Genomic DNA, 25,379 nt, shown 5'->3' on the forward strand with positions numbered 1-25,379 from the left:
TAGACAGGACATGTGTTCGTCCACTCAGGAGAAGAGCCTGGACAAGCCCAGCTTGAGTGTGTGTGTCCTTCTCCAGCCTGACCTTCCCCTTGTCGCCTGTCACCCCCTCCACTGCAGTCACATGGCCTCTGCCATGTGCCATACCCTCCCTGCTTCAGACGTGGGCTCCCTGGATCCTTCCCCATGGAACGCCCTTCCCTTCTCTCCACCTCTCTCTTTGCTCAACAGAATTCTACATCCCTGCTAAAGCCTCCCTCATCTCTTTCTGTTTAGCTTAGGATTGTAAGTGCCTTGAAGGTACGTGTATTTTGGGGTTTGCCTTTGTATTCCCAAGTACTTGGCATGTAGCAGACATCTCATAAATACCAAAGAATGAATGGTATTCTTGAAATACCAAAGAATTTCAAATAATGAGAATGTGTGGGTTCCTTAAAGTTCACGGCACTGTGGTAGGTGCCCTGGACCCAGTGAGGCTTTTCATCTCATTGGAGAGATGGAACCCACAGGCGGAGTTGAGTGATGTGGAAAGGCTACAGGTAGGTGACTGCATCAGTGAGGTTCACCTGGGCACTCTGAAGAAACAGGATGGGCCCCCACCCAAAATGCAGCTCCCATGTCCAGACTGACGATGCCTCTTGCATACTCAGAAGGCATGAAAGAGTTTGTTGCTGACATGAGACTTTCTGGGCAGAGTAGGGGAGTTACCAAGTAGCGTGAAAATGGCTTGAGAGAACCGAGAAAGGTGGTGTCTTCGGCTTTTTGTGGCTGTTGGGGAGTGGGGCAAAGGCTTGCATGATACAACTGCAAAGGCTTGAATGATACAACTTCCCTTCAGCACAAAGGAGGAAGCACCCAGATTACCTACCAGCTTGCCTGGTGGAACAGAAGAGGAAGAGGGAGAGATAAGGCTTAAAAGTGATCCGCAGTCACACATCCATAAAATGAGTCAGTCTGTATTAAATATATCGACCCTGTGAGTAGTTCTGAGTGGCCCACAGATGGGAGTGGAAGGGCTGTGTGTTCCAGGTTAGAGAAGATGGATGTGAGTGGGGTTGCTGATTTTGGACTGGACTTGAACAACTTGTTAGCAATTTGTAAAGGCTTCCCTAGTGGCTCAGACAGTAAAGAATCTGCCTGCAAAGCAGGAGACCCAGGTTCAATCCCTGGGTCAGGAAGATCCCCTGGAGAAGGGAATGGCAACCCATTCCAGTATTCTTGCCTGTAACCCACCAGGCTCCTCTGTCTATGGGGTCTCAAAGAGTCAGACATGACTGAGTGACTAATACTTTAACAACTTGTAGAACCTGGATAAATAATTATGCCCAACACAGGAAAGGAAAGGACTAGAATTTGTGGAGGGGAGGACCACTCCCACGATGCAGAAGTGTGAACCAGGCATCAAGCTGGGAGAGCGCCTGGCACGTTTCCAGGGTTAAGTCAGATGTGGGTGGACAGAGGGCAAAGGACGTGGGCTGGGTGGCTAACTGGATGGATTGGAGGGAAGCCCTAAAGGAAGAGATTTGATTCATGTACTTGGACTTAATCCTTAGGAAAGCAAGAGACATGTGGAAATTTTAGAGTTGGCATTAACACAAAGTCAGTGATCCTAGATCCTAGAGACATTTTGAGGGATGGAATTGACAGGTGTTGCTGGCAGCGTGAGAATGGGATTGAAAGGGAGGCGTCAGAGACTTCAGTACCAGGGCTGTGACCGGAAAACTCACAGCAGCCTCTTGTCCCTCTTCCTGGGCAGTGCCCCCCGGGGAGGTGCTCTCAGTCCCACTGCTGATCACTTCCCAAACGCTTTGTTTGCTAAACCTTACATATCCCTGGGGCTTTTGATAGAGGTGAGTTGATCAAAATCCTTCCTCTTCCTTGGTGTGCTGGGGGGAAGATTCGAGACTCCAGGAAAGGCGGAGAGATGAGGCAGAATTGTGTCTATAAGACCATCCTACTCCCCTACCCCCAGCGACGATGCAAATGACAGCTTTCAGGAGAAACTGCATCCAGAGCCAGGTTCCCTGACCTTTTTCAGGCACTTTCATCAATGGAAGAATTCTGTAATCTGGATCGGGACATTGAGGGATCCGCCAAGAGCTGGAAGAAGTTCGTGGAATCAGAATGTCCTGAGAAGGAAAAATTCCCCCAGGAGTGGAAGAATAAGACAGCTCTGCAGCGCCTCTGCATGATAAGAGTCCTTCGGCCGGACCGGATGACCTATGCCCTGCGGTAGGGACGGGTGGCCACGGGGAGGCCGGGGTGGCGAGGAGGCTAGGGGCAGCAGGAAAGGCAGAGTGAGTGTGGCCAGGCCAGCAGGGCTGAGCCCAAAGCCACGAGTTTATCATGACGAAGCCTTTGCACCAACGTCCAGAATCCCCCGAGGCCCATTGCTCTGTGTTCTTAAACATGTGTATTGTTAACACATGTATTGTCAACACACATGTATTGACAATATATTGCAGTATTGCCTTAAAATCTAAGTGACCCATTTGGGAAGAGGTGCTCATTGACATCTCAGGGGTAAAGAATCTTCCTGCTAGTGCAGGAGATGCGGCTTCGATCCCGGGGTTGGGAAGATGCCCTGGTGGAAAGGAATGGCAATACACTCCAGTATTCTTGCCTGAAAAAGAATCCCATGGACAGGGAAGCCTGGCGTGCTACAGGCTTGCAAAGAGTCAGACACAACTGAGCAACTAAACATACACACACAGGCATGGAAGAGCTCAGGGGTATAACGTGTGGAGGGTTTAGCTGCTTTCTGAAGACGCTGCCCCTGGCAGTCTTCTGATGGGCGGTGGTGATGTAACAGGACATCTAGGTTCCATAGAGGAGTCAGCGGTGGCCTGGGTGGATGGGGATCCAGAAGGAGCCCTGATCTAGGTGAGCAGGCGCACAGCTAGCAAGGTGGGTTGTGAGTGTCGACTTAGTAAGGAGTGTTGGTGTTGCTCCCAGCTCTGTAACTGCCAAGCCGTGAGCCTGAGCGCATCTTTCCACTTCCACAGACCTCTGTTGCTCATATGTTATCATTCTGTGACTGATGTATACACATAGACCTTTTTTTTTGTCCCCTGGCAGAGATTTTATTGAGGAGAAGTTAGGAAGCAAATACGTGGTGGGAAGAGCACTGGACTTCGCAGCCTCTTTGGAAGAATCAGGACCAGCCACTCCCATGTTCTTCATCCTGTCTCCAGGGGTGGACCCACTGAAGGATGTGGAAAGTCAAGGTATGAAAACCTCACCACGGAGCCAAGGTTGCAGCGGCCCCAGGCACTGTCGCTCTGCCTCTGCCAGCTTCTGTTTTCCTGATTCAAGGCTCATTTTACAATGCTTGATATTTGCTAAGCATACAGACATCTGGGTCATTGCTGAACCGACCCCAGAGGGTCACCACCAGCCAGAGGACTGTTCTGGGATATAAGGTAGCAGATTCCTGAGGAGACTGTGTCTCACCACCCTCTCTGCCAGCCATTCCCCGGCCTGTAGTTGGAGCAGTGACTCTGAAATACAGGTACAATCCTTTCACAGCTCCTATTGCCTTCACGATAAAGTCCAACCTCCTTAACTTGACTTACAGGGAGCTTCACACTCCAGGCTCTCCCTGTCTCTCCAGCCTAGTTTCCATTCATCGTTTCCTGTTTCTTCTGTAGCAAATGATCACAAACTTGGAGGTTTGAGGGAACACTATTATTTTATAGTTCTGGAGGTCAGGAATCACAAATGGGGCTTACTGTCTACCCCATTCCCTCATAAGGGACACCTACTATCAGGCCCACTCAGACAACCCAGGGTCATCTCCCCATCTGGAGGTCTTTAATCACCTCTGTAGAGTCTCTTTTGCCAGGTAAAGTCACATCTATTCACCAATTCCAGGATTTAGGACATGGACATCCTTGGGAGCTCCTTATTCTGCCTGTATTTCCCTACTGCCCTCTTTCTCACTCAACACAGAAGCCATCCCAGTCTCCTGAATAGTCTGTTTCCCCCTGACCTCCCCTTCACCAGGCTACCTTTTACTCGTCCTTTAAATACCCATTTCACTGTCACCACCTCCAGGAAGCCCTACTTGACTTCCAGGGTGCTAGGTATCCCTCCCATGTACTCTTAGAGCACCCTTCTATCTGTATGTCACCCACTCCAGTGTTCTTGCCTGAAGAATCCTAGCGACGGCAGAGCCTGGTAGGCTGCCGTCTATGGGGTCGCACAGAGTTGGACACGACTGAAGCGACTTAGCAGCAGCAGCAGCAATGACTATGGTGTCTTTATGTGAGAATGAGAGCTCCCTGGGGATAAATGTCCTTTTCAGCATAGTATTCAAGTTCCTAGTGCTTTTCATATGATAGGTACTCAGTAAGTAAATGAAGGGGCGAGCAAATAAATGACTAATCAAAATTATAAAACTAACAAAATTGCAACATGTTGCAAAGTTAAATCAAGACTCGACGGATTTTTATAGAGTCAAGTCTTTATAGGTAAGAATACAAACCAGGTACTACACCTCCACAAGCAACCTGTTACTCCGTATGTAATGAAAGGAATAGGCTTTCCTGGTGGCTCAGCGGTAAAGAATCCACCTACCAATGTAGGAGACGTGGGTTCAACCCCTGGGTCAGGAAGATTACCTGGAGAAGGAAATGGCAACCCATTCCAATGTTCTTGCCTGGGAAATCCCATGGACAGAAGAACCTGGAGGGCTACAGTCTATGAAGTCGCAAAGAGAGTGTGACATGACTTAAGAGACTAGACAACAGCAATGAGAGGGGTATATACCGTACACCCGGTGTCTGGCTCCAAAGAGTAGATGCCTGTTTAAGGGAGGGGCTCATCTTATTCACTAATTTAATGTATGTTTTCATAATCTCCCAGAAGTTCAAGTAACATGTTTTTAAAATACCGATAACAAAGTACTTAGAAAAGCGACAGTTCTCAGTCCAGCCCTCCCCACTCCCAGTGTCCTTTCCCAGACCCTGGGCTTTTGCCTATTTCTGAATTTATTCCTTCTAATAATTTCTCCTCTATTTCCTATTAGTAATTTATATCACTCTTTCTGAATTTATCAGTTTCAGTATCTACTTATCCTCTGATATGGAAAAATAAGAACTTAGCTCCCGTTACTGACAATCAACTGGCTTCATCCTAATTTTGCTGGCATAGGTCATGGAAAAAATCATGGAACTAAAATTTCTGAATCTTTGGGTGTCTAAAAAGACTTCAGTTTTGCCCGCATACTCATTTGATGAGTTCTGCTAGGTCCAAAGTGATTTTTTACTCAGAATGTGTCCACAGTGCTCGATTGTCCTCTGGAAGTCAGTTTTATTCCTGTGAGACCATGTGCTAGTAGGGTGTTAGTCTTCCCTTGTTTCTTCTTTTCTAAGTATTTAATTTTTGGCCACATGGCATGTGGGATCTTAGTTCCCTGACCAGGGATTGAATCCTCATCTCCTGCACTGGAAGCTGGGCGTCTTAACCACTGGGCCACAGGGAAGTCCCCTGCCCTTGTTTCTTTGTTGGTGGCCTGTTCTTATTCCCTGGAAAGTTTCAAATCATCTCTCTACCTTGTGTTGTGACATTGCATGTGCTGAGTTAGGTGCAGGTCTTTTTCATTCACCTGTTCAGCACTCAGCCTGCTTTTTTTCACGTGGGAGAGTCATACTTCTCTTTATCTCTGGAAATCTTGCTCTGTCATTTTTTGTAAATATCACCATGATTCACCAAGTTGCTCATGTTAGAAACCTGAGAATCAGTCACCTTGGACACCTCCTCCCACCCATCACACTTTAGTCCTGTTGATTCTACCTCCTGAATGTGTTTCAGATGGATCTAGTTGTTTCATTGTGCCTCCCTCGTCTGAGTCACCAAACTATCTCCTGGACTATCCCGAGAGCCTATTAACATCCCTCTTCTTCTCCTCCACCTGCAATCTTTTGCCACTCACAGCCAGACTCATCTTGCAAAATCTCAGATCTGATGATAATGCGCTTCTACTAAAATCTCTCTAGTGGCTCCCCACTGTTCTAAAGGTAAGATCCAACACCGCTGACATGGCCTCTGTGACCGGCAAGCCCCAGTCTTTCTGTCCAGCCTTGGATCTTTAGTTGTTGTTTAATTGCTCAGTCATGTCCAACTCTTCTTTTGACCCATGGACTGTAGCCCACCAGGTTCCTCTGTCCATGGGATTTCCCAGGCAAGAATACTGAAGTGGATTGCCATTTCCTTCTCCAGGGCACCTTCCCAACCCATGGATTGAACCCACATCTCCTGCATTGGCAGGTGGATTCTTTACCACTGAGCCACCAGGGAAGCCCTCAGCCTCAGATCTTAACTTTCCCCAAATGCACACTAATACTCCAGCCACAGGGCTCTCTTAGGGCCATCACCTCATGAGCTCTCCCAGCCCAGGGCATTTTCACAATCCATCCCTTTTATCTGAAATGCTTCTCCCCAGTTCTTTGGTCCAGTGCCTGCCCGTCCTTCATGGATCATCTTCTCCTGAGCTTCTCCCTGCAAGACCATCTGGGTCGCCCTTACACATGTATTTGCTTCAGAGCGTGTAATACAGTGCTTTTAACTTTGTATTTATCTCTGTATTTGGCTGCGCTGCGCCTTTGTGGCAGCATGCGGGCTCTTCATTGCTGTGTGCGGGCTTTCTCAAGTGGCAGCGAGCAGGGGCTATCCCTAGTTGTGGAGTGTGGACTTTTCTTGTTGCCGAGCTCAGGCTCTAGGGTGCACAGGCTTAGTTGCCCTGCAGCATGGAGGCTCTTAGTTCCTGGACCAGGGGTCGAACCCAAGTCACCTGCATTGGCAGGTAGATTCTTAACCACTGGCCCACCAAGGAAATCCCAAAACAATTCTAATTAAATCTTTCTTTTATCATTGTAACGTACATTTGCCTACCTACTTCTCACTAAGACCCTGGAGATCAAGGACCACATCATCTGGCCTTGGATTGTATCTGTGCCTTAAAGTCTAGCACAGAGCGGGGCTCAGTAAATGTCAGTCGAATGAATTAGCAAACGAGTGAATGCACATAAAAGACCTGTTGTCATTGCTAAGTTGTTCCTGACTTTCAGGTCTTTTTAAATAGAGTTCTGTATTCTCCTGTCCCATGGAGGTTTCATTCCTTTCATATTAACCAACCTAGCCTCCTCATTTTTAGTCAATGTCTTCCTTTTGGGAAGCTTTCATATAGCCTGTTTATGAGCAATTTCCTCCTGTTCTTTGCCAAGTGACCTCCAACTATTTCATCATGTAGACTGAAGCTTTCTGTCATTCCAGGCAAGCTGACCCGTCCCTGAACCATACTGGTTATTTGTCTCAGAATATATCATCTCAACCCTGCCCTTGGTTTAATCTTAACGCACATTTCCTTAGCAGAGGCAATATTGCCGCTCATCAGCTAGCGATTACCTATGCACCTGTGCCACTTTCTGGATGGCTGGACTTGTTTTCTCATGCACCCATTTAGAACATACACTCTGGGTTCATCATGCGCTCCCCATCTTGGGTCTAATCATTTTGTCTGATGGACTCCTGTGCTCAGGTTTGGAATCCACATGACTGACTCAAACACTTTCCCCTGTGTCTGCCAGGCCCCTGCTTATAAAGGAAACTCACCATCTGTGCTTGGGCAGAATCTGTGCATCAGGCCATCCACTGCTTTACTCCATGTAGCCTCTTAGAAAGCCTGGGATCCTTCCCTGCCTCTGAGTGTGTGATCCATGCCTCTATCCCTTTGTTTCATCATGGCAGTTATTATTGATTTATGTGGCTGTGGTGGGTCTTCATTGCTTCTCTCTAGTTGTGGCAAGCAGGGGCTACTCTCTAGCTGTGGTGCATGGGCGTCTCATTGCGGCGGCTTCTCTTGTTGCAGACCATGGGCTCTAGGGGGTGCGGGCTTCAGTAGTTGTGGCCCCCAGGCTCTAGAGCACAGCTCTCGTAGTTGTGGCGCATGGGCTTAGCTGTCCCTGCAGCATGTGAGATCTTTCCAGCTCAGGGATTGAACCCGTGTCTCCTGTATCGGCAGGTAGATTCTTTACCACTGAGCCACCCGGGAAGCCCCATGGCAGTTCTTAATATTGGGCTAGGTTTTAACACCCTGAAAGTCAGATGAGAGATTTTATTTTCCCTACCCTCACTCCAGCCCTTCTCCCAAAATGCATGAACCCACAGGCAAACAAAATTCTCTGTGTGATCTTGGGAGTTCTCTAAGCTTCCGAAGCTCATCTGTTGACACTCGATTAAGAATGTGTGCTTTTCTAAGAATCTGAAAAATAAAAGATATATATATATATAACTGAATCACTTTGCTGTAATCTGAACCTGACACAACATTGTAAACCAACTATACTCCAATATAAAATAAAAATGTTGAATTAAATAAATTAAAAAAAAAGAATCTGTGCTTTTCTGACACGTGTGTCTCCTCCAGGATTTTCCATCCTCAGTAGAGGAGGAGGAAGAGGAAATTCCACCCACTTTCTTTGGCCTCTGTTTTAACATGAACCTGCCACCACTCACTCGCACCGCATTCCTTCTTGCCTTCACAGATCAATCCTTTAACACTCGTTTAGCTTTACCCTCCTCTCTCTCTTTTCTCATCATGTCTCTTCATTCTGCCTATTTTGGCCACACCGTGCACGGTGCAAGGTCTCAGTTCCCTGACTGGGGGTGGAACCCATGCCCTCTGCAGTGGGAGCACGAAGTCTTAACCACCAGACTGCCAGGGAAGTCTCTCCTCTCTCTTCTCATCTCCTTCTTCCTGAACGAGCCACACTTGCTTATTGGCACCACTGTTCTTGCTTTTGGTTCATCTAAAAGCAATCACCCATTGTTTCCAGTCACCCCTATTACCTTCCTCCTAGGGTTACTGTGAGGATAAGCATGAAATCTCAGGTGCGAAAAGGTAGTCTTGAAACACTAAGACTACAGTAGCATCATACGGCACCATAATGACAACGATGATTCTCCTGTTCTTTGAGGCAGCTCAGTTTGCTTTTCCTTTACACCCTTTCCTCACGTTCTTTCAAAGCACAGCGTCCGCCTGGGCCCTCCCCTTCCCACCCTCACACGGCATCGTCTCTGGTCCTTTCGCTCGACTCGTACGTGATCTTGCTTGGTCTCCGTCCTCCTTTGTCCAGTTATCTGGCATTGACACAATGAATCCTGACATTTCCATTTATCTACCACCTTGGTCTTCCACTGCCTCCTCTTTCTCTTTCTCTGTGCTGGTCAGAACAACAGGCTCATTTAGGGTTTTGTCAGCCTGCTTCTAAGGGTGTTCAAAGAAACGGTTTTCAATTCACTGTCTTTGCAGCTAGATTATCAGCACTTTGATTACAGTCTCCTTTTCACTGCTCCCGACCCCATTCTCTTTTTCTTGTGCTCCCGACCCCATTCTCTTTTTCTTAAGCACCAGTTGAAGTTGGCCGGATTGGAGCAAGTCCAGTCTCTACAGAGCAGCTTCAAGATCAGCAGAGTGTTGCTTCTGTGTGGAGAGGCAGTCCTCTGTTCTTATACTAGAGGAGTGGGGGGCACCTCTTCCATTGGGGGCGCTATGGAGGGGAATGGAACAGGGATGTGGGCAGTGTCAGATACAAAGGCAGTAATAGAAGGTGTTCTACCAGACAGCAGATGTCTTCTCCAGCTGGGGGAGCCGCAGAGAGTGGAGCCAAGTGCTGAGCATAAGAAGTGGGGGGCTCCATTAGGAAGTTCATTTATTTATTTTTAAAACTTTCTTAAAAAAAAAGCTTTCTTTTTTTTACATGTATTTTTTAATTTACTTTGCCACACAATGCAGCATGCGAAATCTTAATTTCCCAGCCAGGGACTGAACCCTCGGCCTCTGCAGTGGAAGCATGGAGTCTTAACCACCGGACTGCCAGGGAAGTCCCCCTTTACCACCCTTAGGAAGCTTAAAGGAGGAGGGGGATGGGCAAGGTAGCAACTTCTGGACATGTGGAAAGATTACCAAACAGTGTCCTGAGACTGAGAATTGTCGACTTGCTGTGGCCCCAGTTCACCCGGTGTGTTATTTTCCTCTTGTGTTAATGCTCAGGTTTGTGCAGGATTGCGTGTGTATGTATATGTGTCTAGTCTCTCAGTTCAGTTCAGTCGATCAGTCATGTCCAACTCTTTGTGACCCCAGGGACTGTAGCATGCCAGTCTTCCCTGTCCATCACCACCTCCCAGAGCTTGCTCAAACTCATGTCCATCAAATTGGTGACACCATCCAACCATCTCATCCTCAGTTGTCCCCTTCTCCTCCTGCCTTCAATCTTTTCCAGAATCAGGGTCTTTTCTAAGGAATCAGTTCTTCACATCAGGTTGCCAAAATATTGGAGCTTCAGCTTCAGCATCAGTCCTTCCAATGAGTATACAGGGCTGATTTCCTTTAATATTGACTGGTCTGATCTCCTTGCAGTCCAAGGGACTCTCAAGAGTCTTCTCCAACACCATAGTTCAAAAGCATCAATTGCTCAGTCATGTCCAGCTCTCTAAAACCTCATGAACTGTCACTGGCCAAGGTTACGGGTTTACAAAATTTGGGTGATGCAGATGTAGAATGGACAAGAGTTAAGAGTCTTATAAGATCATGGCTCAAATGAAGGATTATTGGATCCATATTAAAAATAACAAGGAGGTAAAGATGAAGGTTGGGATAAACAGAGGAGCCAACGCACTGGGCGTTTTACTGACATAGAATCATATGAGCGGGACTAATAGGGTAAACAGTCTGGGGCCTCCCTGGTGGTCCACTGGTTAAGAATCTGCCTGCCAGTGCAGGGGACACAGGCTCGATCCCTAGTCTGGGTTTCCACGTGCCGAGGAGCAACTACTGAGCAACTACCCTCGTGCCACAACTACTGAGCCCGCATGCCTAGATCCTGTGCTCTGCAACAAGAGAAGCCACCTCAGTGAGAAGCCGGAACACCACCGCAAAAGCCCAGCACAGCTAAAAACGAACAAATAAATAAATGTTTTAAAATAATTTTTTAAAAAGATTAAACAATCTGAAGAGCAGGACATTATCATTGTGAATAAGTATGAAAGAATAATATATGAGACACAGGATCATTCCTAGTGATAAAGTCCTTGGTGCAGCCTCTGAAAGTGGGTAGGAGAAATGGAATGAAGTTCTTTGAAGATAAGGAAACGTGAGGCTGGGTGTCGACCGAGTCATCCAGAGTGACAGCAAAGTTCACCAAGGTAATGATGAAGCAAGAAAAGATGGAAGATTTTAAACCAAGTTCCAAAGCCCTAATAAAAGTGACTCTCTCTGGGAAGTTGATAGAAGGCAGAAAACATACAAGTTAGTAGGTAATATAATCGATGCATGTGCTTTAGAAGAGAAAGGGTTTTCTACAAGAGTGGAGAAAAAATAGCCTGCAAGTTCTAAGAGAAGGCTAGAAAATGTTCACCTTCCTCCCAGCCCCGGGGCTGTGCGGAGCGAGGGACAGGGCCACAGAAGTTGTCGTGTCCTCAGAGACTGGCGTTCGAGGAAACTCAGCTGCCAGCATGGTCAAGGAGGGTTACAGTGGGACTCGGTTCCTGGTGACCCCACCACAAGGAGCACTGGAAGGAAGATCAGAAAGGGAAAGATGAGCTAAAGGTGAGGGGTGGGGAGGGGAGGGCTGGCAGTCATAGCACACAGTATTCAAAATAATCTAAACCTAAGCCCTTCCCCCCCCCCAATCCTTTGTGAATAAAGAAACGAAATAGGCTCTTTTGTGAGCAGAAATGTCACCGAAACTATCTAACAGTCCAGCACCCTTATCCTAGTATTTTCTTTGGATCCACTGTTTATATTCCCAGTTCTAAAGCTGACACCAAATCCATTGCCAGCTAGGATTTGTAGAGTTTAATAAGAGTGTTTCTTGGGTTCATCTCTGTTGAATGTGTAATAACCATTCCTCAGTACGAAAAGTCATCATACAGTTTTGCTTATACAGTTTAAGAAGACTCCATACTTCTTTTTTAGTGCTTTAAAGACACTTTCAATATTGACAGCATTCTTTAAATATTTTTGCAGAAATATCAAATTGCATGTTCAGTTTTAGTTCCCCTGAGACTAAATTTAAGTACAGACTTTTATCTTTTTCTTTTTAAAATTTATCCTCTTCTCTCTCATGTTCCTTACCTTCTGAGAAGAATTGCCCAACAACTCCTTCATGGTACTGCACACTTTTGTGATCCTTTGTCTAAAGAATACTGCGTACTTTCTCTAAACTTTATTGGATTGTTGAATAGCTAGTATTCAAGCAGAATTGGTGTTCTTTAGTAAGGTTATTTCTTTGTGTGAAGTCTTTCTCAGATTTGCAGAGCAACTCTTTCTCATTGATTTTCATTTTTTAATTGCGATATAATTGACATAGAAAATTGTGTAAGTTTCAGATGTACACCATGTTTTGCAACATGTATTGCAACATGATTATCACCGCAGCATTAGCTAACACCTCTGTCACATTACATAATTATTTATTTTTCCATTGCCTTTTTTAAAATCAGAGGATAATTGCTTTACAACGTTGTGCTAGTTTCTGCCTTACAACAGGGAGAATCAGCCATAAGTATACATATATCCCCTCCCTTCCTGAGCCTCCCTCACACTCCCCCATCCCACCCCTCCAGGTCATCATAGCATTGACATATATATACTACCATGTACAAAATAGCTAGTAGGAAGTTGCTGTTAGCACAGGGGGCTCAGCTTGGTGCAGAGCAACTCTTGAGCATTCGCCTTGCTCCAGTGACACGGTTGTGACATGTGTGTTCATGTGGCTGTTCCCTTACTCCACTCCCAACACTGAGATGCACAACATTCACACCCACACAGCCAGGCCCTTCCTTGGCATGCCCGTCTTCACTCTGATTCACGCAAGATGACGAGAGTAAATGTTCTATGTGGTGGGAATAACAAGGAGGAGGCTCCTATGGACTAAAGTACAGGAAGCTAAAACCACCTGAGTCCTGCCCCTTGGGGCCACACCTCCCAGTAGGTGTCCAGGGAAAATACGTATTATTATTAATATACATCAGGGGACCAAGCAAGCTGGACCCAGCCATACCCACACACTTGCTACTCTTTGAGCCTTTTCACTCTAGGACGGTGGCCCAATGCCTGGTCTTGAAGTGGAGGCTGCACAAAATGGAGGGGCAGGTCTGTCCACTCTTGAGGGTGTTAACTGAAATTTAAAAAAGTACAACGTGAGAGTTGTGAGTTGAGTCTCATTTGGGGCAAAGTGAGGCCTAGAGCCTGGGACACAGCCTCTCAGAGAGCTCTGAGGAGCTGCTCCAAAGAGGTGAGGGAAGGAGGTCAGTGTCTTATATGGTTTTAGTGAAGTGCGTGCAGCCAAGCACACAGTTGGCTGAGGCTGAATGCTGGTCACGAGGAGTGATGTCTCCGCTAATGATTTCAGTGCTTTTCCAGATCTGAGGAGATTCAAGAATTTGGGCTCATAAAATCTCCTGGAAATATCTAACTATGTGAACGTCTGTTCTGCCAGTTTTTCCCAGAGGACAGAGCACACCATTCCTGATCTCCACCCTGAACTCCTTTCAGGGAGTTTGGAAGGTCAGCAACTACAGTGGCCTTGCAGAAGCAGATGGCAACTGCCAATATTTAGTTGGCAGGGATTCAGTGAAGAGGGAGGGGAGAAGTTTCTTTGTCTCGACAAGTGTGCTTCCTTTTATTTGGGAACAAAAAGTTGGAAGATGTAGCAACCCCACCCTGGGAAGGAAAGGGTCTGTGCGTGAGGTTGGGGTGTAGAGCTCCTGGCCGCTGGCGATGGGGGTGCTGTGTGGGGGTGAAGACTCAGTGACATAAGAGGTGCTAATGACCACTCCATGCTCCTTTCAGGCAAAAAACTCGGATATACCTTCAACAACCGGAACTTCCACAATGTGTCTTTGGGGCAAGGACAGGAGGTTGTGGCTGAGGCCGCTCTGGACCTGGCTGCCAAGAAAGGCCACTGGGTTATTTTGCAGGTATGCCCACTCTGCCCTGATGGGGCTCATTCTTGACCCATCCTTGTGTGGACCTCCGGGGCTACCTTTCCTTCCACACCCTCCTCCCCTGACTTCCTAATCTTCTCAGGATGCTGGCTTTCAGCTGGATTTTTCCGGCTGCTGATCTCTTCCCATGCCTTCCACAGAACTCCTCCGCTCCACCTTTCCTCTGGGTCACACGGCCTATGTTCTTCATCACATTTGTGACTAGAATGCTACACGCACAACCAGAACTCAGCCTCTTCATTGAGAGCTCATGTTGGCATCTGGAGTCTGGAATACCTACTGTTGTTTCATTAAACACAGGAGACTTCCTTCCCTGTTGGCTCAGACGGTAAAAGCGTCTGCCTACAAAGCGGGAGACCCAGGTTCGATCCCTGGGTCAGGAAGATTCTCTGGAGAAGGAAATGGCAACCCACTCCAGTATTCTTGCCTGGAAAATCCCATGGAAGGAGGAGCCTGGCAGGCTACAGTCCGTGGGGTTGCAAAGAGTCGGACACGACTGAGCAACTTCACAACAACAACAAACACAGGAAGTAAAGGCTGCCCTTCTTCTGTCGTGGCCTGTCCTCATTCCTGTTCATGCACCTTGCATGGGTGCTGGGGCTGTGGCAGAGCACGCAGTGGACTCCTCTCTCCTCCCGTAGCACCCTGCAGCCACCTCTATGAGCGCATCCACAGCTCTGTAGAACAGGTTACCATATGCCTGTGTCCTCCACGGCATCTTTTTAGGGAAAGAGACATCCCTATCTACCTTTGGCACCCAGCACACTACTTCCCTCAGATGCTGGCTCAGATGTAAAGAATCTGCTTGCAGGTTCGATCCCTGGGTCGGGAAGATCCCCTGGAGGAGGACATGGTAACCCACTCCAGTATTCTTGCCTGGAGACTTCCATGGACATAGGAGCCTGGCAGGCTACAGTCCATGGGGTCGCAAAGAATCAGACACAACTGAGAGACAAACACTTTCACTACTTTCACGCTACCGTGAACACAGTAGACACTCAACCAGAGCCTGTTGGGTAAAAGAATCAGTGAAGAAAGCAACGGAGGAGAGAATCAAATGGAAAAGCCAGTCCCTCCCCTGCCCTCTGACTTTGATTACCCAGAACTTCCTCTCTCCTGATGACTCAGTGAACACTTCATGCTGTTGGGGCTTCATTATCCCACTATTTGTTTGAGCCTAGCAGCAGAAGAACCTGTTGTTCCCTAGGACTCTTTATCCAGAAACAGTGGGACCTTAAGGAGGAAAGAGAATGACAGCAGGGTCCCTGCCTCCTCCCACTGGATCAGCTCAGTGATGGGAGGGTGTGACCTCCCCAGTTGTCTCAGGCTCATTTGTCAAAGCGACCCCGTTCTGGCCACTAGGTTTTCCCTGATGGCTCAGGTGGTAAAGAATCCATCTTTACCTGCAATGCAGGAGACCCAGGTTTGATCCCTGGGTCAGAAAGACTCCCTGGAGGAGGGCATGGCAACCCACTCCAGTATTCTTGCCTGGAGAATCGCCATGGACAGAGAAGCCTAGCAGGCTATAGTCCATGGGGTCACAAAGAGTCGGACACAACTGAGCAACTAACTTTTTTACTTCACTTCACCCTGGGCACTAGCACCTTCAGGAAGCCAGCCCCCTCCAGAGACAACAAGCCGTACCTATCTGCTGCCCGGGACTGTCACATCTTGTCCCGATGTGGTTTCTGAGAGATCTCCAAGATCAAGCTCAGAAGCTGGGATTCCTGACGCAGCAGCAGAGTCTCTCACTGGGGAGTGGCGGTGCTGCCCGGCTCACGGAGCCCCGGCTCTCTAATCAGCCACCAACCTCTCTGCTCTGATAGAGTGATGACGATGGAACTCTTTCCTCTAACAAATTTTCATTTCAGCATCCACTACTAACTCCTGCATAGCATTTCACAGGATACAAAGCCCTCTCAAATCCATTACCTTCGGTTATTTGCAGCAACCCTGGGAAATAAGTATGGTATATATTACTGTCATTTCTCTTTTCATAGAAGAGAAAGTAGACCAGATGGCTGTGGCCTCGGCTCTATGTTCTGTGCCAACCTACGTATTTAAGGCTCTGCAAGCAGGCTTCCTCAAATATTTATCAAGGAGCTTTTATCTGTCCATCATAATGAAACATATTGCAATGAAGCAAAGTGACTATCCTTGCTAGAGTGAAAAGTGCATGCTGCAAGGTGGTGCTAAGAAATTAATGTCGTTTCACATAGACAGTTTGACAGATAGGAATCTCAGGGAGGAGACAGGCTCAAAGACCAGAGGGGCTTGGGCGTGGACGAGGAGCCTTCCCTCTATGAGAGCCGCAACGTCCCAGTGTGTTTTAGGAAGATAAGTTTGACAACAATTAGCAGAATGATTTGGAGAGGGAGGAGGAGAAAGGAGAGCTAACTAGAAGTTTAAATGCATGCTTTTCAAGTCTGAACATGCAGACACATCACTGGAAAATCTTATTAAAATGCACGAATCCAGTAAGTCTGAGTCAGCATTTCTAACTGGCTTCCAGGTAATGGTAACATCACTGGTCCATGGGCCCCACATTTGAGTGTCAGAGGTTCAAAAAAATCCAGGTGTCAGCAGTGGGGATCTGAAGTTGGAAGGTAACCATGCGTGAGACACTTCAAGTGTGACCCCCCCAGACCGGGAGTAGCAGCATCACCTAAGGACTTGTTAGAAGTATAAGCACTCAGGCCCCTCCATGGACCAGCCGCTCTGAGGTGGGGCCCAAGGACCTTTGTTTCAACAAGTCATCCGAACAAGGGGATTCCAAAGCCTCAAGGTCAAGCTTGAGATCCTTAGGACATGGAAGGATAGTTTGAATGGCAGGAAAAAGGGGTCCTCATTACTGAGAACCCCAAGAGTCTTGCTAGGATGTGATTTGTTTGAAGCAAAGGCCAGGTACCCCCCCCCCCCAACCCCAATCCTCCTTCCTGATCACCATTTAAGCAGAGGCTTGCATGGGGCGGGGGCCTCCTTCCTTCCCACCAGAACATCCACCTGGTGGCCAAGTGGCTCGGCGCCCTGGAGAAGAAGCTGGAGGAGCACAGTGAGAACAGCCACACAGAGTTCAGGGTCTTCATGAGCGCGGAGCCCGCACCCTCGCCCGCGAGCCACATCGTCCCCCAGGGCCTCCTGGAGAACGCCATCAAGATCACCAGTGAGCCACCCGCAGGCATGCATGCCAACCTGCACAAGGCCCTGGACAACTTCACTCAGGTAGGGCCCTGGAGGGAGGGGAGCAGGGCACCTCGCCTCGCAAAGAGCAGACCCCTCCCCCCCACCCAGGGCAGGAGAAGAACACACTCTCTTGCAGGAGTCAGTGGCAGGGCATGCCCTGCTCACCTGCCCTCAGGGTCCTGAGCAGAGACAGGGAAGGGGCGGCAGCTGCTTCAGTGGTACAGCTCCTAATTATTACGATGATAAAACTATGCCTCAGTAGGTTTAGTATCATCTTGTCAGCCTCCCCAGGGGCACTTGTCTTTGGGCTTACCCCTGTGCAAGCCCAACGTCCAGTCTTGGTTATCAAGCAACTGGGAAGTATATCCCAAGAGATGCTGGCTTGTCCTGGTTCTGCTGCGGAAGGATACACAACAGCTGATGTTTGGGACTTTACCAGCCTCTGCAGTAGGTCATTTGAAGGAACAGGGACAGATTCAGGAGTCTCTTCATTGCTCACAAGAGTGTCAATTGCTCCGTTCTGCATTTGCAAATGCTCAGGAACAGTGGCCTGCTTAATACCCTCTAGGATTTGCTCTGTTCCTCCAGAGCCTTATTTTCACTGTTTTTGGGACAAATCGCAGAACTGGGGTCTTTTCATCCCCTCTTCCCTGACCGCTGTGCTGTTTGGAGATGATCATTTCATTCTGACTTTCTCTTGAGCGAACCCGCTATCAACTAGCTTCACAAGTGTGGCTTCTCGTCTTTGTGCTTAAAGGCATTTTTCAGCAGGACTCGGTTTTCCACGTGTGACAGAGGTAACAAAGGAAGCTCCCTACACGTCTGCAGAGAACAGCTCTGTCCAAAAAGCCATTATTATAATAAGTTCCTGCTTGCACGAGGCAGCGACTTTGTTTCCTGTATCATCTCTGACCTTTCACATCCATATCTTCATGGCAAGCGTGGTGCCCAATCAAGGGACCAGAGAGAGAAACTGTGTCATGGGTTCACTGGGGAAAAAATCAGACCTACCAGCAGCTTAATCTCTGCAGTCTTCTCTGCTTCCCCTCGTTGTTGTAAGCAAAGTCTAAGGTCCACCTCCTAGAAGAAATGCCAGAACCCAGTCCAGTTGTGTGAGCTTTCTAAGTGCCTTTCGGGGTCTAGCTGCAGCATCTTGCTCCATCCTGAACAGAGGAGCTCACTCAGAGGACGCATTTACTTTCAAAGAATCCAGGGTTCGAGTCCTAACAGCCCTTCTCAACGCAGGTTTCTCCCTCCCCACCATCATCCCCATGCCCATTAACATCTAAGAACAATTCCACCGACTTCCTCTGGACTCTCTCTTGCTTCTTTTCTTCCATCTTCCCATCTTTCATCCTCTCTTCATGAGTCAGACCATTTCCCCTGCCTTCTGCGCTGCAGCCAGGACCTCTCAGGGGTCTTGCTTCTGCAGCCACATATCCATTAGGATGTAAAGGGCAGGGCACCCCTCTGTGTCTTGTGGCTCCGATTCCCACCGTCCTCTGCTTCGGCAGTTCCCTCAGCAGATGAGCCGTGGGGTCGTCAGTCACACAGGCAAAAATTACACCTACTAAGATTCCATGATGGTCAAGGAAGCATGACAGGAAGGAGGGGAGTCAGAGATGATGCTGTGGCTGTCCCCACCCACACCCCAGCGCTGAGTGCCGTCAACAGGACAAATGTAACACTTCTGTGGCCCCCTACCCTTTTCTCTGCTGGCTACACTTGGGAACCTTGTTAGCATGTCCGTGTGTGCAAACTGCAACTGTAAACAAGTTCTGTTTTAGGCTGAATCTAAACTAAAGCTCAACCCGTTTGCAAGGTCCTCTCAAAGCTGACTATATGCCTGTCTGAAGCGCAACCAAGTCCTGCTGCTGCTGCTGCTGCTGCTAAGTCACTTCAGTCGTGTTCGACTCTGTGCGACCGCATGGAGTGCGGTGCCATTGCCTTTTCCCAACCCAAGTCCTGCTGCCACCCAAATCTCCACACCTCCACACCACCTGCCCTGTGCCACAGCTGCTCTGCTCTGACACTGAGCATCATCTCCTTCCAGGACACCCTGGAGATGTGTTCCCGGGAGACAGAGTTTAAGAGCATCCTCTTTGCGCTTTGTTACTTTCATGCTGTGGTGGCAGAAAGACGGAAGTTTGGGCCCCAGGGGTGGAATCGCTCCTACCCCTTCAACACCGGGGACCTCACCATCTCCGTGAACGTGCTCTACAACTTCCTGGAGGCCAACGCCAAGGTACGGCTCCAGCCAGCACAGGGGCAGGTCAGGAAGGTGCCTCTGAGAAAGATGATGGGGCATCAGCATGGGGAGATGGGGTGTGCTCACTGGGGCAGGTCTACAGTCCCCCAGGGGCGTGAGGAAGTGCAGGTTTACTGCAGGGTCAACCCCAAGAGCAGTGTGAGGCCGAGGAGGAAGTACCATGATGGAAGAGGGGTGTGGTAAGAGTATTAAGAAAGCTCAGAAAACCAAACTATTAACAGTGACTCATGCTTGGTGTCAGTCAGTCCCATGGGTGTCTGTCCCAGGCCTGCCCCCCACCAGACCACCCTGTGTACTCCCAGCATTGCTGGGGGTGGTGGTCAGCAGAAAGAGACCCACCCTCATCTGCTACAAGCTACCAGTTCAATTCACCAAAGACAGAGAGCTTCCCGTGGTAGTGCACACAGCTCCTCGCAGAAGCACGGTCTGAAGCACGATCTTGCTGAAGTTGGAGAAGCCAGATTCTTCCTTCTTCCTTCACCTCGCCTCCTTTATCCCACCTGATGGCTCCATTTTATGAAACACTGACACGGATGATCCACGCTCTTCAGTTTAGGGAAGACCAAACACAGCCTCTGCAAGGCCTCTCCCTCTTTCTTTGGGGACAGAGAATCAGGCCCAGAAGCTATGCCTCTGGCTCTGGCTCCAGGGTCCTGGGAAGTCCACCACAGAACACACCATCCCTTCATCTGCCACGAGGACCCAGGCTTCCAAGTGGCTTTTCTGCCTAACGCTAACATCCATGAACTTGTGTGCTGTATTTCATTCACTCTGAACTTTCCAAGGAGACGATTAATCGATAAGCTAATTAATGGCAGGGAATGAGAAAAGTACCCACGTCTTTGCTCCCCTCTACTTGACCTTGGCAGGTTTAAAGGACCCATAGGTAGAGCCTGACTTCACTGCCACGGTTAATGACGGTGAATGAGGGCAGGCATGTGTGCAAGAGTGCCTGTGTCTTACCTCTTCTCACCCTTTGATCTAACTCTTCCCTCGTTTAATGAGCTCCCAGAAGTGCTCGCTCCCAGAGGTGCTCGACCTTGCCGGGTACCAGGGAAACGTGGATGAATAAGACACTGCTCCTGGGACTTCTCTGGTGGTCTGTGGTTAAGACTCCGGGCTTCCAATGCAGGGGGGATGGGTTCAATCCTTGGTCGGGATTGTGCAGTTCTGTCCACGTGCAGTGCAGTTCTGTCAAAAAGATTTTTTTAAAAAGACATTGCTCCTAATCTCCACACCCACCACATCTTGTGGCTCACATTGGGTCGGCCTGAGGCCGGCGTGCAGGGCTTCCTCCCTTCCTGTCTCTCAGGTCCCTTACGATGACCTGCGGTACCTCTTCGGTGAGATCATGTACGGGGGCCACATCACTGATGACTGGGACCGGAGACTCTGCAGAACCTACCTGGAGGAGTTCATCAAACCAGAGATGCTAGAGGGAGAGCTGCTCCTGGCCCCAGGGTTCCCACTGCCGGGCAACTTGGACTACAATGCCTACCACCAGGTAGGGACCTGGGTCTCCCTTCTGTGCAGCCCAGGAGGCCTGGAGACGCCTGGGCAGGGCCAGGGGAGGATGGTGCAAGAGCTCACATGCAGTGGTCTCTCAGCGTGCTCAATTTGAGGGCTCCTATAGGATTTCTAGCCTCCAATTAATGACAAAATTGAACTTTCAGAGATCTTTTTATTCTTGACGTTCGGTTCAATAATTCTATTTGTTGCTCTTTTCTACAAACAACATCTCGGGCGTTTACTTGATTGTTTTCACTCAGCATATTGACAAAACCATTAGGAGCAAAAATCCAGGTAAGAACTTAGCCAACTTTTGAGTTAAGTTTCTATTAGTGGTTCAGAATACTTCAGAGGGACACGGTTTTGTGGGCAGACCACTCACCCCTCCTGTTCTCAGAGGCACATACATACACACCAAGAGAACAGTCTCGTGGAGCTTTTTCATACTGGCACTGTGGGTTTTCATTTTACTGTTCAGTCCACTTCAGTTCAGTTGCTCAGTTGTTGCCCCTCTTTGCGATTCCCATGGACTGCAGCACGCCAGGCTTCCCTGTCCAACACTAACTCCTGGAGATCAAGTCAGTGATGCCATCCAACCATCTCATACCCTGTCATCCCCTTCTCCTCCTGCCTTCAATCTTCCCCAGCATCAAGGTCATTTCACTTTTACTTCAGTTATTTTTAAGGTGTGCATCTTTGCCTATTTGGCCCACCATGAAAATGTATTAACAGTCAGAACAAACAAAAAGAACTCGTTTGTGGCTTGACTTTTAAGATTCCCAAAAGAACTCTTGAATAACAAATTTAAGGGAAACATTCATCATAGGAACAATAACTACAAGCTTTACACAAATTTTTAATTTCTAAAGTTTAAGAATATAAGTCATAAAAGTCACTCAGTCCAGAAAACTAAGTCTATGAGAAGAAATTAAAAACAATAAGACTCTTGAAAGTAAAGAAAGGGAATTTTTTAAATAAACAAGCTTTAGCCAAGAAAGTTGTGCAAGAGCATCCCCTACTGTCGGTCGATGGAACAACCTGACCAGAGGCTGGAGAAGGTGTTGGAGGATATGGTGGTTTGCAGGCTTCTCTCTCTGTAATCTGTCAGCTAACAGAGGGTTATAGGGCACCTACCAAGAGTCCAGGAGCATGTACTGGGTGCTGAAAGAAACGCGAAAATAAACACGCGGATTTGGCTTTAAGTAATGAGCCATCTGTCACTTAGACTCTACTCTGTTGCTGTTGCGTGCTCAGTCACGTCTGACTCTTGCGACCCCATGGACCATAGCCCACCAGGCTCCTCTGTCCATGGGATTTCCCAGGCAAGAATACTGGAGTGGGTTGCCATGTCCTTTGATCCCAACCCAGGGATCACACCCGAGTCTCCTGGATTGCAGGCAGATTCTTCACCAACCACTGAGCCACCTAGCAGGTACCACTTCGCTCTAGATGGGCCCCGCTCTGACCCACTGACTGCTCTGCAGAGGACAGGTCAGGTGAGAGAGGGGAGATACGTCTGGCTGGTTTTCAAGTGAGCTTGCCCTTGACTTTCAGTACATCGATGCCCAGCTGCCCCCAGAGTCGCCCTACCTCTACGGCCTCCACCCGAACGCTGAGATTGGCGTCCTGACCCAGACTTCGGAGAAGCTCTTTCGCACGGTGCTGGAGCTGCAGCCCCGGGACAGCCAGGCTGGAGAAGGAGCAGGGGCTGCGAGAGAAGAAAAGGTACATGGAGGGCTTGCCCAAGATATTCTGGGGGCCTAGTACTGCCCAGGGCGGCGCTGCTCCCGGGGGCCTCGATGGGTGCACAGTGCAGACCGCAGGGCGCGCATCTCCCGCTTCCATGAATGGTCCAGCATTCCTTTCCGAGGGCCCCACCCCGTCAGGTGACCCGGCGGGCCCTCAAGTTACCTAATAGGAGGTACCCACGTTCGGTGTGTCGGTGCTCCGCTCATCCACCCAAAAAAGTGAAAGTGGTCCAACTCTTTGCGACCCCATGGACTATAGCCTGCCAGGCTCCTCTGTCCAGGGGATTGTCCAGGCAAGAATACTGGAGTGGGTTGCCATTTCCTTCTCCAGGGGATCTTCCTGACCCAGGGATCAAACCTGGGTCTCCTGCATTGCAGGCACATTCTGTACCAACTGAACCACTAACCCTAAGGCAGATTTTATTCCCGTTTGTCAACCCAAGTGAAGAAAAGGCAGGGCTGAACAGCTGTGGTTTGGGGACCTTGAAAAGGACCTCATGGTTCCTTGGCAAACTAAGTAATGATGGGTAGGGAGCTGTTCTTAAACACCCCGCCCTCATTCTGCCAACTAGATGCTGGTGAACTCACTCATGTTTCATATGAAAATGTGGTCTCTTTGTATGAATGACAGTCCCAGAGCCTCCTAACATACAAGTAAGTGCTATTAAGCATAGCACTTCCCGAAACTAAAGGAAGATGGAGGAGAATTCTTGGGCAGAAGAGCAGAGGAGGCTGTGGCGTGGGTTTAGGGTGACCAGAGGCAACCTGGGAGCTCTGTTCCTGATGAGAGCTGAGCAGAGGGCAGAAAAGGAAGGAGCTCAAAGTGAACCTCACCTGTGATGCTTCTCAGGACGAGGCAGCTCAGCTTCCAAAGGTCGCCTCTCCTTCACCCCACCTCCCCTCTGCAGTCCTGCCTGGTTTCCCTTAGTTAGAGATTCTCTGGTACTTGGAAGATTATGGATTAAGAAACCCAGAGCTATCAAACATTTTGGCTCCAAAGACTGATTTCAGGAAAACAAACTGACTGATAGTAAAGGAGCTGGATATTTGTTTAAAGGTATCGAGTGATGTCGTTAAAATGACTCAAATGTTAATATGCCTCAGAATGAGCTGGGGAGATTTGGAAAGATTCTCAGGTCTAGGGTGACGCCCAGGAATGTGCAGCCTTGCAATGGTGATGCTGGTGAACCTACTTGGAGAAAGCTTTTCAAAATCCTGCAACTCAGCCTGTTTGACCTTTTGATGCATAGGATGTAACTCGAGAAGCAAAGGAAGATAAGAAAGCTTATGTGGCCCAGAACTCAAACCACCTAGTATCAAAAGTGTTCCTAGCTGCACCACAATAAAGAGTAGCCTCCACTCACCGCAACTGGGGAAAGCCTGAATGCAGGAACACAGACACAGCGCAGCCAAAATATAAATAAATAAAGTTAATTAATTAATTTTAAAAAGTTCCTAGCTTTTTTAAAAATGAAAAGACCAGGACTATATAAGTAATAGGCTTCGGGTTCTTCAGGCAGCGTTCAAAAAAGTTTCTAGTTCTTGTCATTTCCTTATCCCCTTCTTCTAAACACTTCAAGAAACAGTGTGTGTGTGTGTGTGTGTGTGTGTGTCTGTGTGTGTGTGTGTGTGTGTGAGACAGAGAGATGAATGAACTATGATCACTTGCCAAACTAGAAGAACCCATTTGGAACACAGCTATCAGGAAGTATGCAGATTTTTACTAATACACAGAGTTCTAATCTATGAAAGGAAAAGAAGGAGAGAGAAGACAGAAAGGGGGAAAAGGACACAAAAGAAATTCATGTGATAATACAAATGGCCAATAAAAATAATAAAATATTCTCAACATCACTTGTAACTAAATGAAGTTAAGTGAAATTTGAGGATATCCAGCGGCGACAGCAGAAGAAAGCAGGCACACTCGTGTCTGTTATACAGGTTTACGTTACAAAACAATTTGACAACAGCCACTCAAGTTTTAAAAGTTCATATGTGTTTCTCATAATTCTATCCCTTGGATTTCAACGAGCGGAAACACTCAAAAGGGCACAGATTTTATGACAGATATCTTTATTGCAGAGTTGTTTATCATAGTAGAAATGATAAGCAAACCAAATATCCATCAGTGGAGAAATGACTCAATAAATTATTTTGGCACATGCCAAAACAGTGAAATAATATATACTATTAAAAAAAAACACACAAGGGAAATCCACATGTACTAACAAGGGAACGTGTTCAAGATCTATTCATAGGTGAAAAAAGCAAGCTGAGGGAATTCCCAGGTGTCCAGGGGTTAAAACTCTGATCTTCCACTGCAGGGGGGCTGGGATTGATTCCCTAGTCGAGAAACTAACAGCCTGTAGGCCATGAAGAGCAGCCAAAGGAAACAAAAACAACAGGCTGAGAAAGCTATGTGTATTATGATTCCACCAGTGATTGACAGAGAAAGAAGTGGAGAGGGAGGGAGAGGAAGGGATAGAGGAAAGAAGTGAGGCAGGAAGGAAGGTGTGACAGACATGCAAATATGGAGACGGGCGGGTGGATGGGCGGGTAGATGGTGGGTGATGGATGGGTGGACGGACGGACGGACGGATGGATGAGGGTGATGGATAGATAGAGTTATATGCATTGAAGAACATCTGCAGAAATTATAAACA

General features: G+C 48.1%; 1 protein-coding gene across 1 annotated transcript in view; it reads left to right on the top strand.

Moving 5' to 3' along the window:
* Window positions 1–25,379, top strand: part of DNAH9 (dynein axonemal heavy chain 9) — a 286,201-nt gene that overhangs the window by 247,491 nt on the left and 13,331 nt on the right. The window contains exons 60-66 of the mRNA XM_052657972.1: window positions 2,036–2,229; window positions 3,076–3,224; window positions 13,853–13,980; window positions 17,002–17,229; window positions 19,244–19,435; window positions 20,772–20,963; window positions 22,523–22,693. Coding sequence (XP_052513932.1) covers window positions 2,036–2,229; window positions 3,076–3,224; window positions 13,853–13,980; window positions 17,002–17,229; window positions 19,244–19,435; window positions 20,772–20,963; window positions 22,523–22,693 — 1,254 coding nt within the window. The remainder of the gene's footprint in view (window positions 1–2,035; window positions 2,230–3,075; window positions 3,225–13,852; window positions 13,981–17,001; window positions 17,230–19,243; window positions 19,436–20,771; window positions 20,964–22,522; window positions 22,694–25,379) is intronic.

Source organism: Budorcas taxicolor, chromosome 19, assembly GCF_023091745.1.
Source record: "Budorcas taxicolor isolate Tak-1 chromosome 19, Takin1.1, whole genome shotgun sequence".
Lineage (NCBI taxonomy): Eukaryota > Metazoa > Chordata > Mammalia > Artiodactyla > Bovidae > Budorcas > Budorcas taxicolor.